The 27400-nt window shown below is 37.6% G+C and overlaps 1 protein-coding gene across 3 annotated transcripts; it reads left to right on the top strand.

The window, feature by feature from the left end:
* LOC103718614 lies at nucleotides 1-26288 on the top strand. Of its 3 annotated transcripts, XM_008807521.3 has the most exons (27): nucleotides 1-220; nucleotides 343-550; nucleotides 656-777; nucleotides 3621-3737; nucleotides 3871-4017; nucleotides 4195-4889; nucleotides 8333-8454; nucleotides 8616-8707; nucleotides 8929-9139; nucleotides 9263-9326; nucleotides 11106-11254; nucleotides 11378-11448; nucleotides 11537-11710; nucleotides 11898-11969; nucleotides 16761-16862; nucleotides 16948-17037; nucleotides 19477-19552; nucleotides 19650-19749; nucleotides 19852-19921; nucleotides 20151-20330; nucleotides 20706-20828; nucleotides 20919-21002; nucleotides 21167-21351; nucleotides 21454-21592; nucleotides 21688-21747; nucleotides 24280-24384; nucleotides 25872-26288. In XM_008807521.3, the coding sequence occupies exons 1-27, from the start codon at nucleotides 131-133 to the stop codon at nucleotides 25983-25985; spliced, it is 3762 nt and encodes a 1253-aa protein (XP_008805743.1). In that variant the 5' UTR covers nucleotides 1-130; the 3' UTR covers nucleotides 25986-26288. The 3 variants fall into 3 exon arrangements, with proteins under 3 accessions (XP_008805743.1, XP_026664881.1, XP_008805746.1); XM_026809080.2 differs by lacking the exons at nucleotides 3621-3737; nucleotides 3871-4017; XM_008807524.3 differs by lacking the exons at nucleotides 3621-3737; nucleotides 3871-4017 and having other exon boundaries at nucleotides 4270-4889.
* The last annotated feature ends 1112 nt before the right edge of the window (nucleotides 26289-27400 follow it).

The raw sequence follows: 27400 nt of genomic DNA on the forward strand, positions 1-27400 counted from the left end.
TTTGCGACCCTTTCCATCTCCCCTTCACCCCTTCCTCTCTTGTTTTCCTCCCCCCACCCCCTTCTCTCACTCGAGGGAAAACAGAAAGAAAAAAGATCTGCTTTGGAGTAGGAGGAAGAAGGCAGCGACGATGGTCGAGACGAGGCGGAGCTCGGCGTCCTCGAAGCGCCCCCTTTCTTCCCCCTCGCCCTCGTCTCCCTCAAACGCTAAGCGCATCAAGGTGCGATCTTGCCCCCAATTCCCCCCCAATTTTCCGTCCTTATTTGGGGCTTCTCTGCCTCGGTTTCGATGTGATTCGACGGTGTTGATCGATTTTGGCCGGGATCCGTGGGATTCTTTCAGGCGGAGGCGACCGCGTCCGCGTCCGGGAAGGCGCACCAGCCGGAGCCGATGGACGAGGCGGCGGCGGCCGCCGAGGGCCGGCAGGTCGCGCCCGATCTTCCGGCCGCCGCCGATCCGCCTAGGGAGGCCGATGGCGCTGCGCCGGGGCAGGAGAAGAGGGCGGAGGACAGCGCGGGGCAGAGTTCCGGGTTCCAATTGCCCGCCCAAGGTTCAATGTTTATCTTGCCTGCAGTTCTTTTCCATGGAGGGTGGGTTTCTTTCTGTTGTCTTTTGTGGTTTGTTTACAAAGTTCCCTCTCTTGCATCATTTTCAGCGCAACTGGCGAAGGCTGAAGGGGATCAATTGGGGCTGGTGGCGTTGGAACTCCCCAAGAAACGGGTCAAGAAGGTGCAGCCGAAGGCAGCATGGGCGAAACTTCTTTCCCAGTGTTCGCAGGTTGTTTTATTTTTGTCATATTTTCCCTTTCCATTTTGTTATAGTAATTTCGAGGATGGGGTTTTCTGTTAGCCATTTCAAAGAGTTATTCATCTTTTATTTGCATCCAGGGTTCTTGAGGGCATACAGGTTACCGATTTTATTTTCATTTTTATTTTAAAAAAAGAGTAAATGACTTGCTGGTTTTTGGCTCCCAGGGTAATTTATTCTACTACAAAGGAGAAATATCCCAGGGTGCTTTATACTACTACAAAGAAGAAATATGATTTAAACTATAGTAATCCAAAATGCAAGCCCTTGATATACTTTGTGCTGGATGGAACCTTGTTTTGCCTTCAAGTGACTGACTTCACAAAATTACAGATTTAGTCCTCCGGTTTTCCTGTAAAAAAGACACCATCATTCTTGTTTCGTATTAAGAAAAGAAAAGGTGTATTGCATTATTATTGAATTGTGTCGCTTTTATGGTTTAAGTCTATGAAAAAAATAAGTAACTAAAGCTTTCGATTTACATGTTGCTTACTGCAGATTGACAGGTATGCAGTAGATGGCCTTGTTCTGTTAATTGGGCAATTAGAATAGTTAACAATTCTGACAATGCATGAAAGCAACTGATATGGGATGAGAGGTTGTTAATTTGACCACATATCAAATTGAGAGATACTAGGAATATGCGCGAAGGTCTCTTTATATATGCATGCAGGAGAATGTGTATTTATGTGTGAATGTGTGTATAAAATGCATAAGTGTCAAAGTCTCTTTTCTAGAGTTGAATGTCGATCCCACATATGAATGTCTTATATAAATAAGGATACATACATACATTCATACATGCATACATACACACATTCATACATGCATATACATTTATACATATGTACACATACACGTATGTACATATAATTGATGCATGCATGTGTAGAGATGGGTCTCTTTATCTAAATGTTGCATTTGGGTTTTAACTTGGGCACTTAAACTAATACTAATTGTTGTACTGATTTATATCATTGTTTGTTATATCATACTATTTGTGTGTGTTGAAACAAAATAGCTATTATATCAAATTTGTCTACATTTGTTTGAAGAAAGTAAGGGTAGATAAAATATTTGATTCAAATCCATAAAAGAGTTTCACTCCTATTCTATTGATTTTCATTTAATTTCAACAAGCAAAACTCCACTTAGTGTTGTGTTTACTTGCAAGAAATATAGTCATGTTTCTATTGATTTCCATTTAATTTTAAACAACTATATCTCCAATTCATGTTGTGTATACTTATAACAAATATAGATGTGCTAGAGTATTAAATCCATATATATGTATCCTTTTTGTATTTATATCACAAAAGAAAAGTGGATATCATGGTAAGCTGAACCGGCCCGTAACGGCCGGCTCAGCCCGTGCCGGACCGATCCGGTCCCTGAGCGGGTCCGGTACAATGGTGAAAAATGGTACCGGCCCGTATCGGTCCAAACCGGCCCGTACCGGTCCCCATACCGGCGAGGTCAAATTTTTTTGGCTTTTGGAGGCTGAACCAGTGGTACCAGTTTGAACCGATCCGAACCGATACGCCTATCGGTACCGGTTCGGCGATCCATGGTGGATATGAATATAAATTATACCAAATCCAAGACAGATGTAGTGGTGGGAGGACATGCAAGTCTTGCTTGAATGATCTAGAAAGATGAGACTACCTATAGGAAAAGCAATATATAAGCCAACCAAGAAATAAAGCCATTGTGGAGAGGCAAGTAACCACTGAATTTTTATCAAACTATTACACATATGTAATTTTGTTTCAAGGGGGCAAATTGAAGAACTTTGAATACATTCTTGCTATATGTTACTTGGTGAGTTAAAGTAATTATTTGAATCAATGTTGTTGTCCATCTTACATAATATTACTAGATGTGGTGGGTCAACTTGTACTCAGAGCTTGTTTCTTTTACCCACTTTGAATTCTTGCTGCTCTTTGAAACTGCCCTTCTCATGATCTTATCATAAAACTGAATGAATTATCCTATAAATAAGTTCTACAAATAGCAATTGTTTTTCCCAAAAATATTTGTTTAGAAAAGGTATGTGTTTAATTTTATCATTCCCTTCTGCTTTTAGATTTTCAATGATGAAATTGCCTTGTTTTAACCTAACACACTGCCTGTGTAGAGTAAACTTCCCGTCCCCTTTAAGCACTTGTGATATCAATCAGAAAGTAATTTTTTTAACAACACCATTACAGCAGTTGCAAAACATATGTTGTGACCATTATTTAAGTAGCAGTGCTACGGAGGTGCGTAAACTATTAAAATAACTGTTATTTAAAGAATGATTTGAGTTACCTCCAAGGTGTCTTACATTATTCAGACAGAAACAAATATTGAAAGTAATATTCTTTTGGGTTGCTTTTGGATCTATATAACTAGTGCATTTCTCTGGAGAAATTTTTTGCCAAAGATGATAAACGGGATAAAATGTGAATATATTATTGGTCCAGCATTATAGTTTGCGAAGGGTTGGTTGGCCGTAGTTCCATTGTGATGATAACATATGGCTGCTAGTCCCCTTCAATTCATGTCATGTTACTGTGTTCTAACATCTTGTTATACCTTTATTTGTATGACATTAGTGTATTTTCCCTCCATCTTTCTATTATTTATCATTGTAAGTAATTTTGCTGGATAAGGCATGCTATTCTAGGAATTTTGCTGTTGATTATAAGGAAAAAAATACTTCTATATTCAAAAAGGCATCTGGGTCATTTTTTGATATAGTACTTGTAAGAGCAGGAGCCATCTTAATCTTTGAGGTTCACTTTACTTGCATGTCTGATTCTCCTATCCAGAACCCTCATCTTGTTATCTGTGGTTATCAATTCACTGTTGGTCAAAGCCCAGCCTGCAATTTAACGTTGAAGGATCCATCTATCAGCAGGACTCTTTGTAAACTGAAATATCTTGAGGTATAGTCCAGGTTATTGCTTGTCACTTTTGTAGAGTTTCAAGTTGGTTGGCTTCTAACTGAAAGTCATACCATAGCTTCTTGCCTGTGCTTTTGACTTATATAAAATTCATTCATTTTAATTCTTATATCAGCGTGAAGGCCCACCTGGGGCATTGCTTGAAATAGTAGGAAAAAAGGGCATTGTGCAAGTTAATGGAAAAATCATGGAGAAAAACTCGCCTACAGTTCTCATGGGAGGGGATGAGGTTGTTTTCAGTTCATCTGGGAAACATGCTTATGTATCCATTTGTGGTTGTTTTTTTTGCATATAGCCACATTATGCATTTTTCTTATATATATCTCTGTATGTGCGCGTGCGTGCACGCATGTGTGCATGTGTGCATGCGTCTGTTCTGTGTTATGAGATATTTACCCTTTTTATTCTTTAGAAAGGATGTTCCTTAATCTATTGGCAGATTTTCCAACCACTTGCGAATGACAAATTAACTACACCTGCATCATCTTCTGCACTTGGCATTTTGGAAGCACAGGCTGTCCCTATCAAAGGGATTCAATTTGAAACCAGATCTGGTGACCCTTCAGCTGTTGCTGGAGCATCAATATTGGCATCTCTGTCTAATCACAAGAAAGATCTACCTCCATCAGCATCTACTGGAGAGAATGCTCATCAAGGAGTAGAAAGGCCTGCCGTGCCTTCTGCTTGTGATGTAACAGAAGGCTGTAATTCAGACCTTGAAAAGAACTGCGATGCTAGGAAGGGTAATACTGAGCATAATGGGAGCACTGAGGTTCCTTCTGGTGATAAGGCTGCTGTTATTTTATCTACTGATCTTGGTGCCAATGAATCAACTCAGCATGATACAATTGGTTCGGATGCTCAACTTGATGCGGATATTGGAAAGATATCTGGTACAAACTATGAGATCAGGCCGTTTCTGAAGATGATTGCGGGATCATCAACTGCTGAACTGGATTTGACTGGTAAAGTCTTTAAAGTGTTTGAGGCTCAAAGGGAGCTCCTTAGGGATCTTGACACCCCAGCAGCTTTGCCTACCACTAGATGCCAAGCCTTTAAGGATGGTTTGAAACAAGGGATAATTAATGCCAGTGATATCCAAGTGTCCTTTGAAAGTTTCCCCTACTATCTAAGGTGAGAGCCTTGTTTGATATTGGTGATCATTTTGGTTTACTTCATCAGCTATTCCCATTAGCTTATTCTACTGCTTAGTTTCTTGGTCTTGTAATTGCTTTCTAACATTATGTTTTATCTTAATATGATATATTTTCTGCTTGCAACTGTTCTTCAATCTTTCTTGTTTGTTTGATTACATGAACATGAACTTAAACAAATTGTGGTCTTCTCACCCCCTTTTTTTTGCGTTGTATTGTGTCTCTATGATTGTTGGTGCTTGTTCATCTTCTGAGACAGGAGATGTAAAATTTGTCCAGCAGAATATTGAGATTCATTCTGTGGAACTTGCCAGTTGACCACATCTTTGTTTGGTATCTTAGTTAAAAAATTCTATTTTCCACTCATCTTAGCCTTTGCTTTGCTGTCCCTGAAATATCACCATCATAAGCTTATAATTGCCCTTTTTTTTGCTCTCCGCCTCTTCTGTAAACTTTTTTGCCGGTACTTTATTATTTCATCCATTTATATGGTATTTTTCCGTATGACAAATTATTCTTATGCTCTGCTGTTTCTAAAAATATTATGTGCAATTTTTTAATAGCACACTTTGTGGCTCAAAGACACACGCGCGCGCGCGCACACACACACAGAGAGAGAGAGAGAGAGAGAGAGAGAGAGAGAGAGAGAGAATTTATAAATTTGTACATATTCTTGTTTGATAAACTGGACTAAGTTACTTATATTGCATGGTACCAGGATTCCCTTGTTTGGGGGCTAGCTCTTAGTGACCTAAAGGATGATTTAGAAATTCAGTAGTTAAGAAGGCTGCCTTGTAATCACATAATATGCTTTAATGGAGATGGATAATGCATAACATGAGGAATTTAATAATTCCTTAATACCATGACATCATTTAAATGTCTGGAAAGATCCATGAAATAGAGAAAAGGTGTGATGCTACTTTGGTTAGGCATGCCTCTAAGCCTTAATGTATTAAGTGTGGACCATACTCACGATATAATACACAATTACACATAGCTTAAATGGATGCATCTTGTGCATATTAGCTTGGTGGGTATTTGGTGAGGGAAAAAGGAAGGAATAGTGTGGAGAGTGGCAGTCTAATGATGGTATGAGGGTTCACAAGGAGAAAGGTGCGTGGATACAGATATAAAATTTAATTGCAGCTCCAAGTTCCTGTTTTTTTCTTCCTCAGAATTACAGAATTGTTGATTATACTCCCATGAGAAAACCTTCTTGCAGTCTTTCTCTGTTCAATATTCCTAGGGTATATAACACCAGAATGCAGTCTTTTTGTTATTCCAATTTGATAATTTGAGGAGCAAGAATTTTGGAGCCGATGGATTTGGAATTTTTGGTTAGAGTCTTAATTATATTCAGAAAGGCATGGAAATCTAACGTGATTTAGTTGTGGTTGGAATGGCATTGGAAGGATGGATGCTACTTGGTTGCTATGTCCTTTGATATACATCAAAAAGAGATGTAGGATTCTAAGGAGCATGATTGGTGCAGCAGATCTTGTTAGGAGCAGTGCTGGATTTTCCCCTCTTGCTTTAGGTGGCTCTGGCACCCATTGTTGTTGTTGTTTCTTTTATTTTATTTATTTTTTTTTTGGCGGGGGTGGGGGGTGGGGTAATGTTCTAGGAGAATGTCTATTGTTGTAAGATGAATTTCTGAAAATTTTGGCCTCTGGTCCTGCCCCTGGTGATTGATCAAACACAATATGCTTAGTATTGAAATGTTAGACTTAGCACATCATAGGGGGCTTACCTGAATTTTAATTTAACAAGATTTGGTTGAGTAAAGATGTGATTGGCAAAAACTTCCTCTCGTCGACTTTGATTGATAATATGATTTTGTGAAATCAAAATCTATGACATTGAGTTAAAAGATAGAAGCAGCATATTTTCTTCTTGGTTACATTTCTAGAGTTGGCAAAGACAAATAGATTTTATTTTTCCATTGGGTGTTTTCTCCGCAACTGAAGGTTCAATGACTACAAATGTGGGATCAGTCCCTAGGATCCAAAATTTTGTCAATGCCTGTTTTTAACCAGTATGCCTACTTTATCATTAGTTAATCTTTATACTTGTGAGGTTTCTTATTCTAATTGCTTCCTTTAGATGCAAGATGCAAAGCATGCTTGTTTGAGGCATATGCAGACACTTCTTGAACAATTAAAGATTCTCCAGATTGATAGATTGTATAGTTACTGTTTCCAATTCTAAGGCCTTATTTTTGTTCTTTGTTTTATTTATTTTTTTTGTTACCATGTTTACTTTAGAAGACATTTAATTTACACTATTTTGGAATGTAAACCTTGTCTTCTCTCGTACTACTTGCACCTATCTATTTGTAGACAAGATGTTGATGCATATAGCTGTATATATAATTGTATAATTGAATGTTCTTTCTTGAGATCAAGGTTTGCTGAATCAGTATCGGAGGTTGTACTAGCAAGCGGCCGGTTTGGTATGGTACGGGTCTGTACCATACCATTCCAGGACATACGGAAAACAAAGGGGGAGAGGGAGAAAAGGAGAGAGGGGGAGGGAAAGGAAGAGAGAGGGAGGGAGGGAGGGAGGAAGGAGGAGGGTTGAGGGAAACCCTAACTCTAACCTTAACCCTAGCAGAATGAGGGAGGTGGGGAGGGAGGGAGGAAGGGGGAGGGTTGAGGGAAACCCTAACCCTAAACCTAGCGGAGCGAGAGTGAGAGAGAGAGAGAGGGAGGGAGGGAGGAAGGGGGAGGGCTAAGGGAAATCCTAACTCTAACCCTAGCGGGGTGAGAGGGAGAGGGAGGGAGGGAGGGCTGAGGGAAACCCTAGCACTGACCCTAGTGGTGCGAGAGAGAAACAGGAGGGAGGGAAGGGTTGAGGGAAACCCTAACCCCAACCCTAGCGGAGAGAGAGGGTGAGGGAGGACTTACCGGAAACCTTCAAACTGGGGGCACTTGAATATCACGAGTGAGGGGCACTTGAATATCATTATGATAGGCCCGGGCACGGGGTGGGGGGTGAGTTAAGAAGCAATGGAGATCACATAGTTGAACTGTGCTAGTCCCTGACTGGTTCGGTTCGGTACATCTTGAGCCTGCCGGCTCGATATGCTTGAACCGGCCAGTGCGGCACGGTTCGTCCATCCTTGCTTGAGATATTATAAATGACATAGTTGGATGTTGAAGGCTTACACTGATGACCATACCATCTCCATACTTGCCATTTATGTGTTAAAATTTCCATTTTTCAGCATCATTATGTCTCTTTTAAATTTTTTGCCTGTGATAAATTTGTACTTATGACTAAGATCATGTGGATATAGGGTGCCCGTCCGCCAACCATATGTTGTTGTCAGCTGAACATTTTTCTTTTCTTTGTCAATGTCATTTCTTGACAATTTTTTGGATGTATTAAACGTCTCTAACTTTTTATTATTACATACAGTGAAAATACAAAAAATGTACTTTTATCATGTGGTTACATTCACTTGGAATGCAAGGACTTCATAAAATATGCTACCGACATTTCATCTGTAAATCAGCGGATTCTACTAACTGGTCCAACAGGTATGCTACTCTCCACCACCTCCACCCCACCCCCCCCCCCCCCCCTTCCTTTTTTTTTGAATGAAACATTTATGCCCCTGTTATTTCTGTTAAATGGAGCTTTGACTGGTTTATATATTTTGTACCAGTGCTTATGGGATTTTCTGCTAACTCTTTTCCAGGATCTGAAATCTATCAAGAAACTTTGGTAAAGGCCCTTGCTAAACACTTTGGTGCGAGCTTACTCATAATAGATTCTCTTCTGCTACCTGGTGTAAGTGTCCCTTACACTTGACATCCTCAGTAATTCAACTCTTTGTTGTACAAAAGGGGGATAAAAGGAAAACTGCTTAGAGTTTGAGATAGTATTTTCATTTGCTGGCTTATCGTTGTCATTACCTTGAACATGATCAATGGAATAGTGAATCTTGATTAGACTATTGATCTTGAAATTATTATGAATTGCTCTTGAAACTTGGAAAAAACTGATTGCAGGGTTCATCTTCAAAGGACTCAGAATCCCTAAAAGAAGGTGGGCGGATTGAGAAAGCAAGCTTCCTTTCTAAGCGTGCTGCAGTGCTTGATCTTCGGAAACCAACTTCTAGTGTAGAGGCTGATATTTTGGGGACATCTATGTTAAGTTCGCATTCTTTGCCAAAGCAGGAGGCATCAACAGCATCATCAAAAAACTACACATTTAAAGAAGGCATGCTATGTTTCAGTATATTATTTGGATTACTATTATTGTGCTTTAAGAAAATGGTTGCTTTGTAGTTTGTTCATTAGTTTTCACTTTTAACTGATTAAATATTTGCAATATGTTATGTAGGCGACAGGGTTAAATTTGTGGGTCCGGTACCTTCATCAAGCTTTCCTCTTCAGGCTCCTCAGAGGTATGTTTTCAGTTAACAGATACTGGAGTTACTTCAGTCTCTATTGTTTACATTTTTTCCTCAACTTACATGTCCGTATTTTTTTTTTTTTGTTTCTTTTTGAGTTTTAAGATTCGTTAGCACTTGTTAACTTCTACAGACCCCCAAACATAAAACATTCTAATAAAATAGACAATGCTTTCAGAGGATTGGAAAGTGTATCATTTATTAAACATAAAAAGGTAACCATTATTAGAGATGGAGATCATGAGTGGAGTTTCTTAATTGATTATAGATTGTCAACAACTGGCTTATAAGCACAAATTTTCTTAAAAACAGTCACAAATTTGTACAGGTTGTTTGGAGTGGTTTTAGAACATCCTGTCTAATCCATTAAAAAATGGTTTTAGAACTCAAATTCCCTGTGCCTTTCTTAATTAGGAATAAATCTTAATATGATGTTTCACTATCCTTCTAGATGACTTCCATGCAATATTATAGCCTTGGCTTTTCATGCGTCATGGCAGAAGCCAGGAGCACATTCTTTTCCCTTTGTTTGTTCTCTTCTTTGTTGCACATCATTAAACTATCTCATACAATTGACTGTCACTTTATCCTCTTTCTATCTCATATTTGATGGACACCATTAAACTATCTCATCCAAGTATCCATTACTTCATCTTCCATCTGTTAGCAAAGCTTCCGATATGCACTATATTTCATTCATGCTCATTCTCTTATTGCGGCACATCTTGTGAAGCATTGTTTTAAGCTTAAAAAACTCTTGTTGTGTTAGTGAGAAAATCATACATGTTTCTTAAACATTCCCAGTGTTGCTATTGTTTGCTACATTGTAGGCGAAGAGTTAAATTTTCCTTCACTTTGTCAAATAGTTCTTTTTCTTTTGTCATCATTATCAATATCTGTTTTGCTTGTTTTCATTTTGTGCATTCATTAAGACTTTTAATTTTATTATATCGTTATGCAAATGCTTATGATTTTGCTTTTAGATGTTCCATAAAATGTGTTAACGGCAACTATTTCCGCAAGTTTAAATATGGTAGCTCTGTGAATCTTGATAGAGGATGACTAGGTGTTTCTTTTTCCTTTCTTGACAAAAGTTAGTGTAAGACCAATCGCAAGTTTGAGGGGGTTTTCTAGAGGCTGTATATGGTCTGTGCCTATGCTATCTTTGTAAAGGTTATCCTTTTGTATGAATACCAGCTTGTGACTTATCATATGTATGTTTGTGTGTCCATGTACATGCATGTTTTTTCTCTTCTTGTCTTTTTTTATTATGGGGGTGGGGGGTGGGGGGCGGTGGTGGGATGGAAGGTGGGTGACTGAATCCAACCTACCCAATAATGTAAACGTTCAAGAGTACAGATGATTAAATCTGTTGGTCCACTAGTAAAATGGAACCTATATGCTATCTCAAATTGTGATTCGAGGGCAATTAGTTTAATACCGTACTAGAATTAATAAATACATGTAATCTAGCTCAAAAAAATTACAATAATCAAGGATTATTAGCTTGAGCATGAGGTGTCTTACCGTAGCTACATTTCTTGAGATAGTAAATGCTCCAAGTGAACCAATCCCAACATTAAGCATCTTGCTTAATAATATTTCTGATAGTCCGATTATGGTATTTTAAAATCAACTTTGATGTTATTGTGCAGAAGTCTCTTTTTAGATTTGCCTTTTCCTGATTTTTTACTTTGCTTTTTTGATTTAAGTATAAATGTGCTGTCGATGTTGTGCGAAGTTCACTTATGTATTGTTTTTGTTGATATGTAGGGGTCCAAATATTGGATATCGGGGCAAAGTTGTTCTTGCTTTTGAGGAAAATGGAGCCTCCAAAGTTGGAGTTAGATTTGATAAGCAAATTCCTGATGGTAACGATCTTGGGGGCCTATGCGAGGAAGATCATGGCTTCTTTTGCACTGGTGATTCTCAGATTACATTTTCCCCACTATTTCAGCTCTTTGCTGTTGCTTTATATTTTACCCTTTTTAAGTAATAAACATTATGTGGATAAAGGATTATGTGTTTCCCATTCTTCTATTCAGCTGATTTACTCCGCCCAGACTCTTCTGGAGGTGAAGACAATGAAAGGCTTGCCATCAATGAGTTGCTAGAAGTTTGTTCTGTTGCTCTTTCAAATTTAGTGATGTGTTTTGAAATCTATATTTGCAGTTCCTTATTGTTTATTAAATTTTGTTTTACAGGTTGTATCTGAAGAAAGTAAAAATGGCCCTCTAATTATTCTTATAAAAGACATAGAAAAATCTATGGCCGGAGGTACAGATACATATTTAACTTTAAGAAGTAAGCTTGACTTGATTCCGGCAGGTGTTCTAATAATAGGTTCCCATACCCAGATGGACAACCGCAAAGAGAAGGTAACACTTTCATTTATTCATATTCAGTTCATTTGGAGCATTATCTTGTGGAACTCAATATTCTTCCTTCGTGGTTAAAAAGTAGGAGGAAAGTTAGTGATTGAGTTTGATCCATGTAGCTGAACTTAGATTTATGTTATTTGATTTGTTTCTGTCATTGTTGTGACATGTAATATGGAATTTGCAGTCGCATCCAGGAGGTCTTCTCTTCACAAAATTTGGAAGCAACCAGACAGCACTGCTTGACTTTGCCTTTCCGGTATTCCATTTATAAGTCAAATTTGTAAAACTTCGAGCATGAATATTGGGCATCATTGTTTTGTTTTCTTTTTTCTTTCTATTTTTTGGATGTGTTTGAATGTGGACGTGTATACCTAACCTATCTGCATTCACTTATTCCACTTTTTATGGAAACTCGACATATATAATGGTTTCTGTGACAGTGCAATCAATCGTCCAACTTTTATGGCTTGGATTCATTTGTGTATATAATGCAACAGACACTGACATAAATATGTTTTATGCTGGAAGAGAATCTCTGAAACTATTTTATGCTTATTTGTACCATAGCAGATGTTGTCTATTTCTTTGAAGTGTTACATCAGTGCTTCAAATGTCGAATTTCTTGATGTCTTGCAATTGAAAATTCCCTGACACTTATGGATGTTTCAGATTTCTAAATGAGAATGACAGTAGCTTTAGATCATTACATGTTTACTGCTAGCACTTCAGGAAGGGAGACTACATATGGTAAAGAAGTCATGTTTATTTGAGTTGTAGGCTGTGTTTCCTGGGACTCTCTTGTCCACTTCAAAGAATATGTAATGGATAAGTATCCACAAGTTAGATATGGATTAGAATACTAGGTACTTATCAAATTCTTTTGTTATAGGTTTTTGACATCAATGGAGAGTTGGCTTTTTCAACAATGAGTTTGACTGACCTTGATTATGTTGGAAGTAGGCTTTTATTGTTTTTAGAGCTGGCTTCTGGGGTATTAGAATAACTGTGTTAAACATGCTTCTTATATACTTGTACTAATTTTGGAGTTTGAATGTGGAATATGTTTTTTTTGTAAGTATATGTTCCTGTATCATCTTTTTGCCCCATTTGCTGGTCATGTGTCTGAATCCAATTTTTGCATCCATGTCCATGCAAAGTTAGTTGTGGGCAGCTGATCCAATTGGTTATTTATTAGAAACATAATCCTTCATGTACATTTGCACCCATACTTGCACTCATGGTTCGTCGTACCCGCTTGAACCGGGCGGTACAAAGCATACTGTACCATTTTAGTTTGGTACCAGTATACGGTATGGGAGGCATACCGATACTCAGTATGCCGGCAAGACTGCGTACCATATCGTAATTGATACAGTGCTAGTGTAGCACTGGTACGGGGTCTGATACCAAGACACGAATATTGCTTGCACTTCTTCGTTTTGGATGAAGCTGTATTTTTTGTCATGTTTGTTAAATGCTTAATTTTTTTCCTTGTCATCTTATTTTATGAATGGTCATTGGCTCCCCTGATATTGATTAAGTTTGAATAAAATATTTTAATGATAATTGCAGATATAGCTAATAAACACCAGTCATTCTGATATATTCTGTTTTCTGCCAACAACTGCCAATGGTGGTGATGTTTATATACATACCAACGGATTTGTTTGATCAATCATAGAAATATTTTAGGTGGGTTTATTGGAGATGGAAACTGTTAAAATAGCAAAGGATGGATGTAAATATATTTGAATAGAATTAGAAATATCATGGCTAGATGCATGGAGATGCACTTTCTGTTATATAAGTGAGACATGCATAAGGCAGTTTACATGATATACGAGGAAAGAGTTGGAAGGCAGACTGTGATATATGTATTATGATGATGCATGGAGACGCACTTCCTAATGTATTTATATGGAGACGTGTAGAAGGCAGTTTACACGATATATTAGGTAAGAGTTAGAAGGCAGACTCTGATATACGTATGGTGACGTGAACCATGATTCCTATAAAAACCAGGAATTCGGCCAGCTCTATTGTCTCAACTGTCTTTTTGAAGGCACTTGAAGCATGCTTACCCATTAAAGACATGAGCAAACTAGTAAGGGCATGTGAGCACTAAATACTCATCATAGCTGATTTTGATTGAGACAAAATTTAGTTGGTTTCAGCACTGTAATGGACAGAAATAAGCTCAAGGTTGGAATGAAATTTTGAAACTTCCTAAGATAGTTTCTAGTGTTTCTTTGGGATGAAGCAAGAGCCTAGGTCGTACAATTTTGGATGGGAAATGTTTAGCAAGTGTTATGGTTGCCTTTAGACTTGTTTGGGCAGCTTTGTATTTGGGTGTTATCATGCCTACGAATTTCAAGTGCAATTTCAGTGAGTTATGATTATATTTGTCTTCTCGTTGTTGCTCCTTTGTCCTTGTTTGGTTATAATGTGTTTGTACATGCACGAGTACTGTAACGATAGTTATATTTGAATTCAAGGTTTGCCGTATTGGCCAGTACCGATGTGTACTGATTGTATCGTAACGTACCGATGCATACCGACCGTATCGTATTGTACCAGTATTGAACCAGTGTATGGTACAGAGGATATACTGATACTCGGTATGCTGAAATATCCTTCATATTGTGTGTACCGACACTATAATAGGATGGTATCGGTACAGAGTCTGGTACCGAGACGGAGAACCTTGTTTTGAATGTGCATAAAGATTTGGAAGTATAAATATTTATAATATGATCATATGAGAGAATTAATAAATGTGTTGTAGATACTATGAGTTCGCCATACTGATGCATATCGTCCCATAGCGGGCATGCTTTGTCGTAATGGTATCGAATCAAGACTCGGTATTGGGGCAATACAAAGTTCTAGTACACCAAACCGATCTTGTACTGGGCGTACCCAAGATCCGCCGTACCGGTCGGCGTATTGATGGCGGCCCGTACCGGTACGAACTGGTCCCGTACTGGTCCGAACCGGGCCCGTACCGGTCTGAACCGGTTCCGTACCAGTTCTCCAACAATAAACTAGCGGTACCGGATTCCACGTTGATCCGGTACCGGTCCCAGGCCGAACTGGTACGTACCAGCCCGTACCGGCCGGTACGGCAGACCATGGGCGTACCAACATTGTTCTAGCGTGGTACAAGGCCTAGTATTGAGATGACGAACTTTGATAAAAATTTTAATGCAATTTATTTTAAACTTGATTGAGTGGATGGCAAGGGTTCTTAATTTTCTTTCAGATCTGTTTGCTAAGTAAGTAGTAGCATTCATGTGTTTGTCTCATTTGCTTATCTCATATCTACTCAGCTTAACTCGACGGTTATGTTGAATGAGGCTTGGAAGTGTGAAAAGGGTTGGACCTGAAGGTCCTGAACTACTTGCTCTTCAAGAACATTTGTAGTGCCTCTTCAAACAATCTGTTACCTCCTAAGCTTGTCATAATTTCTTTCACCTTTCCTCTGGTGGGACATCAACATGTTTCATTTTGTGAACAAACTTGCTCAGTAATTCCCTCGAGGATGTCTAAATGAGATGCTAATTTCATTAACTGACCCTCACGAATGTCACCAAGAATAAGCGAGCACTGTAAATTTGATGGATTTCTTTTTCCTGATCATTAAAATTTTATCAACTAGATTTCAATTACTATCATCGGTGAAGCTGTCCTTCTAGTTTCATGATCATTTTGGCATCCCTTTTGATACATTTTCTTGAGTTCAGGAGTATAGCCGATCTATTTGTTGGCTGATGCATCTATTAGCGACCATGAGTTTTTTGGTTCAAGCCCATCTTAATCAGAAGAATGAAACTTCTTTCAAACTAAAAATTAAGAGGTGAAAATGCCAAATTGGTTTTTGACTGAAAATAGTAGATAACATGTAAGATGATGATTAAGAGTTCAATAACAGGAACAATGAAAAGAAACATTTTGTGACTTATAACAATGTGAGCAATGCGGATATTTCTTCATGCCAATGTTCCAAATTGCTCTAGCGATAAGAATAAACATTCCATCTTTATTGATACTGGTCATATTATGGAAGCATCGTGCTGGTTTTATTGTCTAAGAAATTCTGTGCTGTCACTTCTGGTGTGCTCCTTCAGAATTTAGAATAGTGAAGTTATTAATAGTAATTTAGACATCTGTCATAGCCCGGTCGCTGCTAGGTTCTGGTCCGCTTCTTTAATGAATTGGAAATAGGTATTTTGCTGAATGGTTTCGAAATGGTTTCGAAATGGACAATTATGTTGTTGGTTGCTACAGATTTTTTAGATACCCAAGACAAGGTTAAATATGTGCCCCATGCCCCACTTCTTGTTAAGGAGCCATACAATAAGTATGACTTTCTACACACTTGCATTTGGGAAACGAGTAGGTCCTTTCATGGCATCAGATAACCATTGTGGAGGGGGAATTGTGTAGATTTAGCAACTGCACCGACAAATAATTAAGAGGCACCGGATCAAGCTATTAGTTATTTTGAACGAATCCAGAATTCCAAATTACATATTATATCCAATAAAGATCGAAGATTCCTAATAATAAACCAAAATCTCCTACACGATTAGTTACAAAAGTTTTTTGACAAGCACTTGCAGTAATAGGTCGTGTGAACTAAAACCTTATTAATAAATATGAACACATTCCCACTAGTCCCCAAAAGATATGAATTTGTATCATATTAGAACTAGTAACTTATCCCAACATGGAAGTATTTCCCACCCCAACCCCATTCTAGTACTAGTAGTTTAGCTGTCCATGTTTCATCCCTTCTATCATGGATTTCTTATCATCCTGCACTAAATTTTGTGTCTGAATAGAACTGTCAATTGTTCTCTTGATGTTACCCAAAAGAGCTAAAACTGATTGAAAGGCCACTTATATAGCTGTCAACGAGATGCAATCTAAATATCACCTGATTTACTTGTATTTACCTTGACAGACCAATGACAGCAATGTTCTTGCTGTCTTTTCCTGTCTGCTTGGTATATCTTTAATGTTTAAATCTTGTGGTGTTGTGCAGGATAACTTTGGTAGGCTTCACGAGAGAAGCAAAGAAATTCCAAAGACCATGAAACAGCTCACTAGATTATTTCCTAATAAAGTTTCTATCCAACTTCCACAGGTTTTATTTGGCATCTTATTATGTTATGTCATTTACATTTTTTAACTTGTAGAAAGTATTTCTTGATATGTCTAAAATATGGCAGGATGAAGCCCAACTTTTAGATTGGAAACAACAATTGGATCGTGATATTGAAACTCTTAAAGCCAAATCCAATATTCTTAGCATCCGCTCTGTAAGTTTTCAAAAACTTGTGAAAATCGAGATTGCTCATTCAGTTCTTTCATTTGTCTTTTACTATTCAAGAAATTATTGTTATTAGTTTTAATGTTGACAATTCTCCTACATCACCAATGACCATAGTGGTATATCTCCATTTTGAGAATTTCTGGTTGTGTTAGTCTATGCGTGGTTGCATTTTGTGTTCATCATTTTTTCTGATGGAAAAGCATAACTGTCTTTATATGAAAAAAAAGCTTGCCACATACATTTAATAGATTGAAAATCTCCCCCCTTCAAGAGGTTCATCTAAACTGTCTTGATCTGCATCTAACCTAGTACTTTCTGTGAGATCTTGATAATTTATTTGCGGCTTTATGCTCAATAAGTTCAATATTCTGAAAACAGATTTCTTGTTAAATTGTAAAAGGAATGAGTCAAATAAAATCGTTGTAAACTTGTAATTGCTTTGTTGTAATTGTTTGAGAATTTGTATACATCATTACATTTACTTGTTTAGCTTGCTGTATTTGTTTATTCTCTATGAATGAATGCATATATGGCAAACACCAAATGCAACCTTAATTAGGGGTTTAATTGAGCCAAATTTGATCAGGCCCAGGTGTAATCAAGTTAGGGTTGTAACTAAGTTTGAACCCGAAACCTGAGATCAATCTTGGGTTGTTTATTATTTGATTGGGCCTAAGAGAGCCTAAATTTGAACCGTGCCAATCAAGAGCTCATTTGGATAAACATGATATCCTTAATGAGCTGAAGTTAGTGCAAATTTGTATGGAGTTTGAATCAAACTTGATTTTAACCTGATCATGCTCAGTTCGAGCTTGAATTGAAGTTTAACCTGATTTTAACAATTTAAATAATCCACTAACAATTGAGTAAAATCTGCTAGTCAAATCATGAATTATAAATTCAAAATAAAATTAGAAACCATTAAATATACTTCCAAATACATCATTTTCATGAAACATAATAGTTTATGTAAGTCATTAGATACATATTTATATTATCACTCTCTAGAAAAGGTTTGCCGTACTAGTCGGTTCTGTACCATACCAGGTGTTTGTACTGTACTGTCACCAGATCGGATGCTATCTTGTATCGATACTGGACCGGTACGCTATTTTGTACCGGTACCGACATTCGGTATGTTTTGCCATTTCGTATCGTACCGCATACCGACACTGTAATAGGATGGTACTGGTACGGGGTCCTAACTATTGTTTCTTGCAACCCAATGTTTCGGTTTGGTACCATTATATTACTGAATATTTTATATAATCAATGTTACATGATTCAAATTGCTATTGTTATAAAATTGACTTTTGAGATCTTTTATTACTGAATCACCACCAAATCCAGCTAATGTTACATGATTCAAATTGCCATTGTTTCTTACAGCCCCCAGGCACCTTTGCATGGCTTGCGAACCCCTCGATAATACTAACACAGTCTTTTTGATTTTGTGATTGATAGGGTTTTAGGATTCTTCTTCCTTTTTTTTTGTTCCAATGGTTATTTAATTGTTCATAAGCTGTGATTACTGCTCAAGGATAGAAAAACCTTTCTAAACTCTGATCTACTTCCCCATAGTCAGTTAAGCGTATTTTTTTTCTTTGTTTGACTTTTAGACATGCTAGTTTCCTCTTCTAAAATTTGCTCAACTTGATGTTTCTTGAGATTTTCCTCATTTTTGTATATGTAGCCCATATTTGAGTTCTCCACATTTTGCCTTTCTTTTTGATGATCTGTTTTCAGTACCTAGTGGCCTGTGATATCCTCTTGCACAACTAATTCATTTGTTTTAATGGCGAGCATTCTTTAACCATGTCTCTTTTGTTGATTTTACTTTACATATGCCAGACAACCAGATATAATTCTACTTCCAATGGGGTATCACAAAGCAGTGCAAATATCCCTTTATTTAGTCATCAATCAATTGTCCCTTCGAATAAATCATGTGCGTTGCATCATTGCATATTTCTTAATTCTAATCTGGTTAATCAAGATATCTATATGTTGTGATGGTTCTGGATGTTATGGACCTCTTCATTCCCCAATTGCTTCAATGGAGGACCAGCCCTCTGATCTTCCCTTCATGCTATATGTTTCCGAATGGATGTTAAAAATCTTAAGGAGATGCCACTGAAATGGTCATGGCTGCAAAGTAAATGAATGTGTGAAATTAACTATTGGCGTGCCTTAAGCTGGTTGACCTTTATCTGTTAAAGGTCTGTTAGTTTGTTTTCACATGATTGTGTTGAATAGTATTGCATGTTGACTAGGATGTTCTGAAATTAATCAAGTATAAAATCAGGCTTCTTTTAATCTGTGTTGTAACTGTTATTATCCTATTGGGGTTATTGTTAATAGATGATCACCTGTAAGATTATCATTTGCAGTCAGTTAATATCCTTCCATCTTCCATGTTTTACAGTTTTTAAACCGCAGTGGATTAGACTGTCATGATGTTGAAACTATATCCATAAAAGATCAAACACTTACGAATGAAAGTGAGTTTTTTCCTTGAACTTGGTTCTCTTCACCTTGTTTTTACTATGTCAGTATGCTTACTATTTTATCTTTTTTTTGAATTTTTTTATTTTGCAGATGTGGATAAAATAGTTGGTTTTGCACTTAGTCATCACCTTAAGAACAATAAAATTGAAGCATCTGCCAAGGATGCTAAGCTTGTACTTTCCAGTGACAGGTCTCTATACATTTGACAAATATTGTTTTGTATTGTACTATGAAACTTAAGCCTGATTTTTCCCACTCCTGACATACTAACATTGTTGTCGATGGCTGGCAGCATTAAGCATGGGCTAAGTATGCTACAAAGCATCCAAAATGATACTAAGAGTGCAAAGAAATCACTCAAGGTCTCTCTCTCTCTCTCTCTCTCTCTCTCTCTCTCTCTCTGTGTGTGTGTGTGTGTGTGTGTGTGTGTGTGTGTGTGTATGTGTGTTTCCGCCCTCTCCCTTTCCATGCATATGTGCATGTGCGATTTATGCTCCAACAGTGTGATGTTTTTAATACTTAGTTTGAGCTCATTAGTTTTGTTCTACTTTAAAGTTTAGTTCTTCTTAATCTTTTTCCTTGACATTCCAGGACGTGGTCACTGAGAATGAATTTGAGAAAAGACTTCTAGCCGATGTTATTCCACCCAATGACATTGGAGTTACTTTTGATGACATTGGTGCCTTAGAGAATGTGAAGGACACATTGAAGGAGTTGGTGATGCTTCCTCTGCAAAGGCCAGAATTGTTCTGCAAAGGACAATTAACAAAGGTATTAGCCTTCTACACACCATCCAAATATTAGCATCCTTCCTAATTAGCTGTTCTTGTAGTCCTGGATGATATTTGCTTTTAAACTTCTTACCCATTGTTGGAGAACATTTGTTTGGTGGAAGACAAGCAACTAAGTTTGCCCACATTCACATTCTACAACACCTTGATGATGGTTGAGCTCCCCAGTTGCTCTTGTGCAAATGAATTTTGTATATCTTTGATATTCTTATTGGAGGGATATCAGTTCTTAGACATGCAAGTTCATAAAGCTTATTTTTATATTGAAGGCATAAATGGCATATGTAATGGCTACCTTAGAATGGAAATTATATTTCAACACTTGACAATATCAGCTTTTCTTCTTGTTTTGTAGCCCTGCAAGGGAATATTGCTCTTTGGTCCTCCTGGCACGGGAAAGACAATGCTTGCTAAAGCTGTTGCAACGGAGGCAGGTGCAAATTTTATTAATATATCTATGTCGAGCATCACCTCGAAGGTATTATTAATTCCTAGAGCATTAGCACTTCACATTGATTGCATGTTTTCTGATTCCTTACAAATCTAATGAACACCTCATTTGTAACAGTGGTTTGGGGAAGGAGAGAAATATGTAAAAGCAGTTTTCTCATTAGCAAGTAAAATTGCTCCTAGCGTCATTTTTGTTGATGAGGTTAGAAAGTAAATCAATAAAACCTTTTTCTTCTCTTCATTAATAAGTGTTCAGTACTGCCTTCCTTCTACTTCAAGCTGCATCATTTTTCATTCTACTTTTTAGAGGCCAATAATTCTGTCATGTCAATTGTTCTTGGCAATTACTTTCATTTCCTTGTGCAGGTTGACAGTATGTTGGGCAGGCGAGAAAATCCTGGAGAGCATGAAGCCATGCGCAAGATGAAAAATGAGTTCATGGTAAACTGGGATGGGTTGCGGACAAAGGATAAAGAACGTGTATTGGTGCTTGCTGCTACCAACAGGCCTTTTGACCTTGATGAGGCTGTCATAAGGAGGCTTCCTCGGAGGTAAATACTATCATTTGAAGTTGCATGTGGTAAGTATTACAGGTTTGCAACTTAAATGGTAACATAATGATTTTAATATATATATATATATATATTATGTAGGTTAATGGTAAACTTACCAGATGCATCAAATAGAGTAAAGATTCTCAGAGTAATATTAGCCAAAGAGGAGTTAGCACCAGATATTGATTTGGAAGTGGTTGCCAATATGACGGATGGATATTCAGGAAGTGACTTGAAGGTTTGTTTGAATTAATGTTTTATAATTTCTTCTTTTGGTGGTTTTTTTTTGAGAAGTCGATTAAACTTTGACATTAAACTATCTTTTGTTCTCAGAATCTGTGTGTAACTGCTGCACATTGCCCTATTAGAGAAATTCTGGAAAAGGAAAAGAAGGTTTGTATTTATTCTATGGTAGCTAGTTCTGGTTGTGTATCTCTAGTTTGTAGAGAAAATGGTGATGTTTATTTATGGATCTATTCTTTACTCTCAACTTGTCATCTCACCAAAATTAGTTCAAGATTTATACATGGAGAGATACAAAAGGGGGTTCTGCATTTTGTAGGATGTGTTATCGTATCAATTCTTCTAAGATTCTAAGTTCTGATACTCTATATGTGATCATGTGATGGCTGTTTTTGGTTGCAAAACAATTAGTCTGCAATAAATGGGTTAACTTAGTCTTAACTTATTGTGGAGTATGCTACCCCATATATGTTGGAATAGTTTACTCAGGTTTACCTCCAAAACAATTTGTCCAAGGATCGTCGAACCGGCACCGGTAGGCATACCGGTCGGCCATCGGATCCGTTCAGTACCAGTTCGGATCGGTACCAAATCGGTACCATTGGTTCGGCTTCCAAAAGCCCAAAAAAATTTGGCCTAATTGGTTCGGGCCGGTACGGTCGGTACTATTTTTAATGCCGAACCGGTTCGGTACGGGCTAAACGGGCCAGTTCAGCATTTCTTGATCTGTGCCTACTTTGGTAATGCCTATGTTATCCTTGGGATAAACTGACTTTGAAAAGATTGTTTGTCAGGTTAAAGTGGAATAGACTAGTTAAAGTGGTCTTATTTTGCTTTAACCCTGTATGGCAACACAGCCTGACATCTATATAATGGTAAATTAGAAAATTCCAGAAATATGAATACTGAAACTTTTTAGCCTCTAAATGTAGGATGATAGCCCTTATCCTTGTATGTTTGTTTGTGCTTATGCTATTAAGGTACAATGCAAATGACTCCATGATTTATGCTTATCTTATTGCCAATAGTTATGTTTTTAGCCCGTGTTTTCGATTTTATGACTGAAAACTCAACTTTAAGTGTATGTTTTAACTATCAACTATTTTTTCCCTTTATTTAAATAAATAATAGTCCTTTCAGATATATTTTAACAAAGTGCATGTCCATCCAAACCAATAATCGTCTTGAAAATATATTCTTAAATGCATGTGATTTCCATCTAGATCATATCTAGTCTTGGAAAGATTGTGAAAATCAAAACTAATAATTTATCGAATCATGATCTATGCATGGGATGGTTGTGCTGCTTGTCTAGTTGCTACTCTTAAGGTAGGTTTTTGTCATTTGAATGGAACACCAACACATGCTCCATCAACTATTTAAACACCCTCACCCCCCCCCCCCCCCCACCCCCCACACCCACCCACCAAAAAAGAAAAAAAAGCAGTCCTCTTTATTTCCATCCTCTTTCATTGTTGGAACCCTTCTTCCTCAATCCTTTTTCATCTCCACATGGCCCACTTCTTGGGGCTCCTTCCTCCAAGCTCGGCAACATTTATCTGCATTCCCAATTCCAACTCAAGTCCACCTCTGAGCTTATTGCTTATAGCTTGCTGTCTTTCGAGGAATGGGGGTAGCAGGTAGGTTAACAGCATTGATGACACTGTGCGGTAGTAGTTGGTGGGGGAAGGTGAATGGTTGTTGGCTTGTTGTGCTAAGTTGTTAAAATGTTGGTGGGATCAGCACTTGGACATGAGATGCAGGGAGCGAATATGTACCATGGTACTGAGTTCGCATACACGCTCGTGCACAATTGCACAAACCAGATACAGAAGGGAGGATTTGGCTATATCGATCTAGTTTATAACTTTTCATCTAGCGCTTCAGTCATGTACATTAATCTAGTCATATAAAGTCGTCCATTTATCATTGCTCTATGATGCCTTGGTTTTTATTTTGATCACCACTCTTGCATTAAGCACATAGATGTATACATGTAAAATATCAGACTTCTCACTGTGTTTTTGTTTTGTTTGGACCTCCATGTATGTATTTTTGATTGTTCATGTTGACATTGCGGTATGCTCGTTAGAACAAAAAATGATTCTAGAAAGAATGAAAAAAGAAGAGGGAGTAATGAGTGGTATATACATGGTATACATTTTGATGACCCCATATATATATATATATATATATATATATATATATATATATATATATATATATATATATATATATATATATATATGGGGTCATCAAAGTCATACATTTTTATCTTACAGCAACTGAGTACTCAAATACAATAATATATTTTAATAGCACGTTGATTGTTTGATTAGTCACAAAAACTAGTGCTCTTTATTGTTGTGTTTTTGTTTTATATACATACACACATACAAAGTCATACATTTTTATCTTACAGCAACTGAATACTCAAGTACAATAATATATTTTAGTAGCATGTTGATTTTTTGATTCGACATAAAAACTAGTGCTCTTTATTGATGTGTTTTTGTTTTATTTTGTCTATTGTTACAGTTAAGTACATTTATTTTGCCATTACATGTATTACTGCACTAAAATATGCATTTGTTTTTGGTTGAAACTTAAAGTTTGTGCTTCTTTATTAGTTATTGTTGGCATTGATGATTGTTCATCCATTATTTGTTTTGCAATCTGCAGGAGAGAATTTTGGCATTAGCAGAAGGTCGACCTTTACCTGCATTGCATGGAAGTGACGACATTCGTCGTTTAAGCATGGACGACTTGAAATATGCACACGAGCAGGTTAATCTTATTTTTCTTTAAAAAAAGTTAGCTTGGATTTCCAGCATACCTTGTTATCATGTCCAACCATAACCCAATCTTTTCTGGGTCAAGCATTTGTTTCTTTTTCCTTATTTCTTCTTTGCAGTTTCAAGATGTTACATCTTAAGTGAATCTAGTCTCATTACAATGCTTCCTAGGGTCTGTTCACATACACCGTGGGTGGTTGTTGGATAATGGTGACCTGGGTTACAAGTCGCTCTCAATCTGTTTTGCGCCAGGCTTCCTCTCATCCTAGTTCTCAAAAAAAAGGGTCTTATCTAATATTTTTAACTATAGACCTAATTCTTCTCCATCTTGTGTAAGCTAGTTCCGTCTTGCTTGCCGCTTGTGCATAACCTTCTTTGCTCCTGCAGGGAACATTATGTGTCTCAGTTATCTCCTTTCTCCAACACTGTCTCTGACTACATCCCTCTGCCATATGGTATCCACAACACAGACATACGTTTCCATATATCCTATTTCAAACATCAGAAGTTCCACGGAACTCTATTTCTTTTAAATGTAGAAGCACTGTGGATTTCTTTTCTTAGCGCTCTTTCTGCAAGCATCTACAAGTGCCATCCGCTGTTGATATGTTGATTAAATTCAAGGTCTCCCACTAGGAGCGTTCAAATGTCATTATTTGCATTCCAGTTGGGGTGCATAAGTGGGATGTCTAATCTCTGTGATCTCCATTTTCTCCTACTCTGTCTCTAATCAACTGTATTGAATTCTGATGGTTGTTTTAGAATGGGAAGACAAAGGCCCTAGCATCCTATTATGGTACATGAGATTTTGCCCAACCTTGTTTGTCTAACTATATATCCTAGGATGCACGAACACTCCATTTTACATGCCATTGCTATATTGTATACAGGCCTAGTGTTGAATACTTTAGTATCCCATTTTGTTTAAAAAAGATACTTGCCTGAGATGTCTGGATGCTTTTCTTAGACACCCCTGGGATATGTCAGGATGAGGGGGCCTATTTTTTTTTTCTAATGAATGTTAAACATTTTGATGAACGTCATGGCTTTCATTGACTGATTGTGCTTAGAATTTGTGATATTGAATGTTATATGAAGTATGCACTATGTTATTCTGATATCTAATTATGCTTTTTGGAATTTTTTTAGCATATATGTAAAGAATATATTTATTCATTGCCATGCTCTAGCTGATTAATTTTTTTTTTTAAAAGTATTGTTAAATCAGGATGTCTGTATCATGTCATATACGTATCTCAAATGCATGTGATTGCTTTATAAGACCATGTATATGTCAGTTTCAAGTCAAGACACGGCAAAAGCTTGTATGTATATAGAAATAGTTTTATACTAGCAAACGGTTGCTCATCATTTTTCCCTTTTACCCCTAAAAGACCTTGCTGGAATAGGAATTTATGTTTCATTTGCCTTTATGAAAATAATGACTTTTTTTGCTGACTGATTTGTTTGACGATGTAGGTATGTGCTAGTGTATCATCTGAATCCACAAATATGAGTGAGCTTCTCCAATGGAATGAGCTCTATGGTGAAGGCGGGTCAAGGAAGAAAAAAGCACTCAGCTATTTCATGTAGGAGATATCCATCTGGTGTACAGCCCCTTTTCTCTTACATCCCTTCTGCAAAAGCTCGCAACTTCGGCAGCCACTATTTGTGGTTTCCTTCTCAGACTCCCTATGTATTTCATTTGTGTGTCAAGTCATTTATCAATTGGTAACTTACAGTAAGCTATCATTTTCATCAAGCTGGTATAAATATAGCCTTTTTTTGTCTGGAATATGGCACTTCAGCGTGGCTAAAGGCCTGTGTCTGTAAATACCATAGAAATTGCTGAAAGGATTTAATACTGCAACTAGAGCTTTTCCTTCTTTTATTTAATCTCTCTTTTGTTCGTGTGGCAAGTGTTGTTGTTACTGGATGTTACCAACAGCTGTTTTTGTGGCATGTTTTGCCATGTTTTGGCCATGGATAGAGCACTCTGCGCGGACTGCTTAAGAACTGTATTAAAAAAAAATAGTTGGGAGCTATTTGTGTATAAATTAGGCTTGTGGAGAGAGGATACAAATATGATGATACAGGTAGTAACATTCATCAAGCTGAAGTGGCAGAAACTTGAAGACTTTGTATGCTTCGTAAATCAAACTGAAACTTTATGAACTTGTTTATCATTTCTAAACTATTGGAAAACTCGGTTATGATATTTACCTAATTACCGAAATGTTTGTTGTCGCCCAAGAACTTTGAATGGATGTTTCCTATCTCTGGTAACAGATCGTCCATAGCTGAATGCAATCGGCTGGTACAGCAATTTATTAATAGGCTGGAGGGTTAGAAGTGGAGAGCGTTATCCACCATCGGCAGAGCTGCTCTTAACAAATCAGTGTTATCCTCCTTACCCCATATATTGTAATGATAAATTCTATCATTTATATGGAATGTTACAGAGATTGGAGTGCATCATCAGGAATTTCGTGTTGGGCTCGTCACACAACTTGGACAGTGCACTTGCTTCCATGCGATTCTTTCCCTATCATTGAGAGAAGAGGTGGTGATCGGTCAAACATGCAGCAAGATTTATATTAAATCGGGACAGCTTATAATGCTCGCTCATGAAAGCAAAATATGGCCCCTGGCCCCTCTCTCCCCCCCCCCCCCCTAGACTGGCTCAAAGTTGCTCCCTGATGTGGAAGAGAATTTGTTTCCATGCCCCTGCTATCTGCTCTAACAGCAGATGGTGCATTGGCAATGCAGCCTCCATCGATGTTATGTCGTGCTGATGGATATCATCTATACCCCTTGATTGATGGTCGACATTGATCATTTTTAGAGCCTTGTGCGGCTTATCCGTTAAGAAACTCATGGTACTTGGTATGAGGTGGTGGAACTCTTCTCATCCGTCAGTTCTTTGCTGTGGACTTGGCCAACAAAGTACAGTCCATGGTGATCCCAAGCTTTGATGCTGCTGATATTGGGTTGGAGTGGGGTTCGTT

This window comes from Phoenix dactylifera, unplaced genomic scaffold, assembly GCF_009389715.1.
Source record: "Phoenix dactylifera cultivar Barhee BC4 unplaced genomic scaffold, palm_55x_up_171113_PBpolish2nd_filt_p 000796F, whole genome shotgun sequence".
NCBI classification, from domain to species: Eukaryota; Viridiplantae; Streptophyta; class Magnoliopsida; order Arecales; family Arecaceae; genus Phoenix; species Phoenix dactylifera.

What these genes read in the sequence shown, in the direction of transcription:
- LOC103718614 (XM_008807521.3), top strand. Translation starts at nt 131, where the DNA reads ATGGTCGAGACGAGGCGGAGCTCGGCGTCCTCGAAGCGCCCCCTTTCT. An exon ending in CCTCTTCAGGCTCCTCAGAG is followed by an intron (nt 9,327 to 11,105) that starts GTATGTTTTCAG and finishes GTTGATATGTAG; the next exon opens with GGGTCCAAATATTGGATATC. An exon ending in TTCTGGAAAAGGAAAAGAAG is followed by an intron (nt 21,748 to 24,279) that starts GTTTGTATTTAT and finishes TGCAATCTGCAG; the next exon opens with GAGAGAATTTTGGCATTAGC.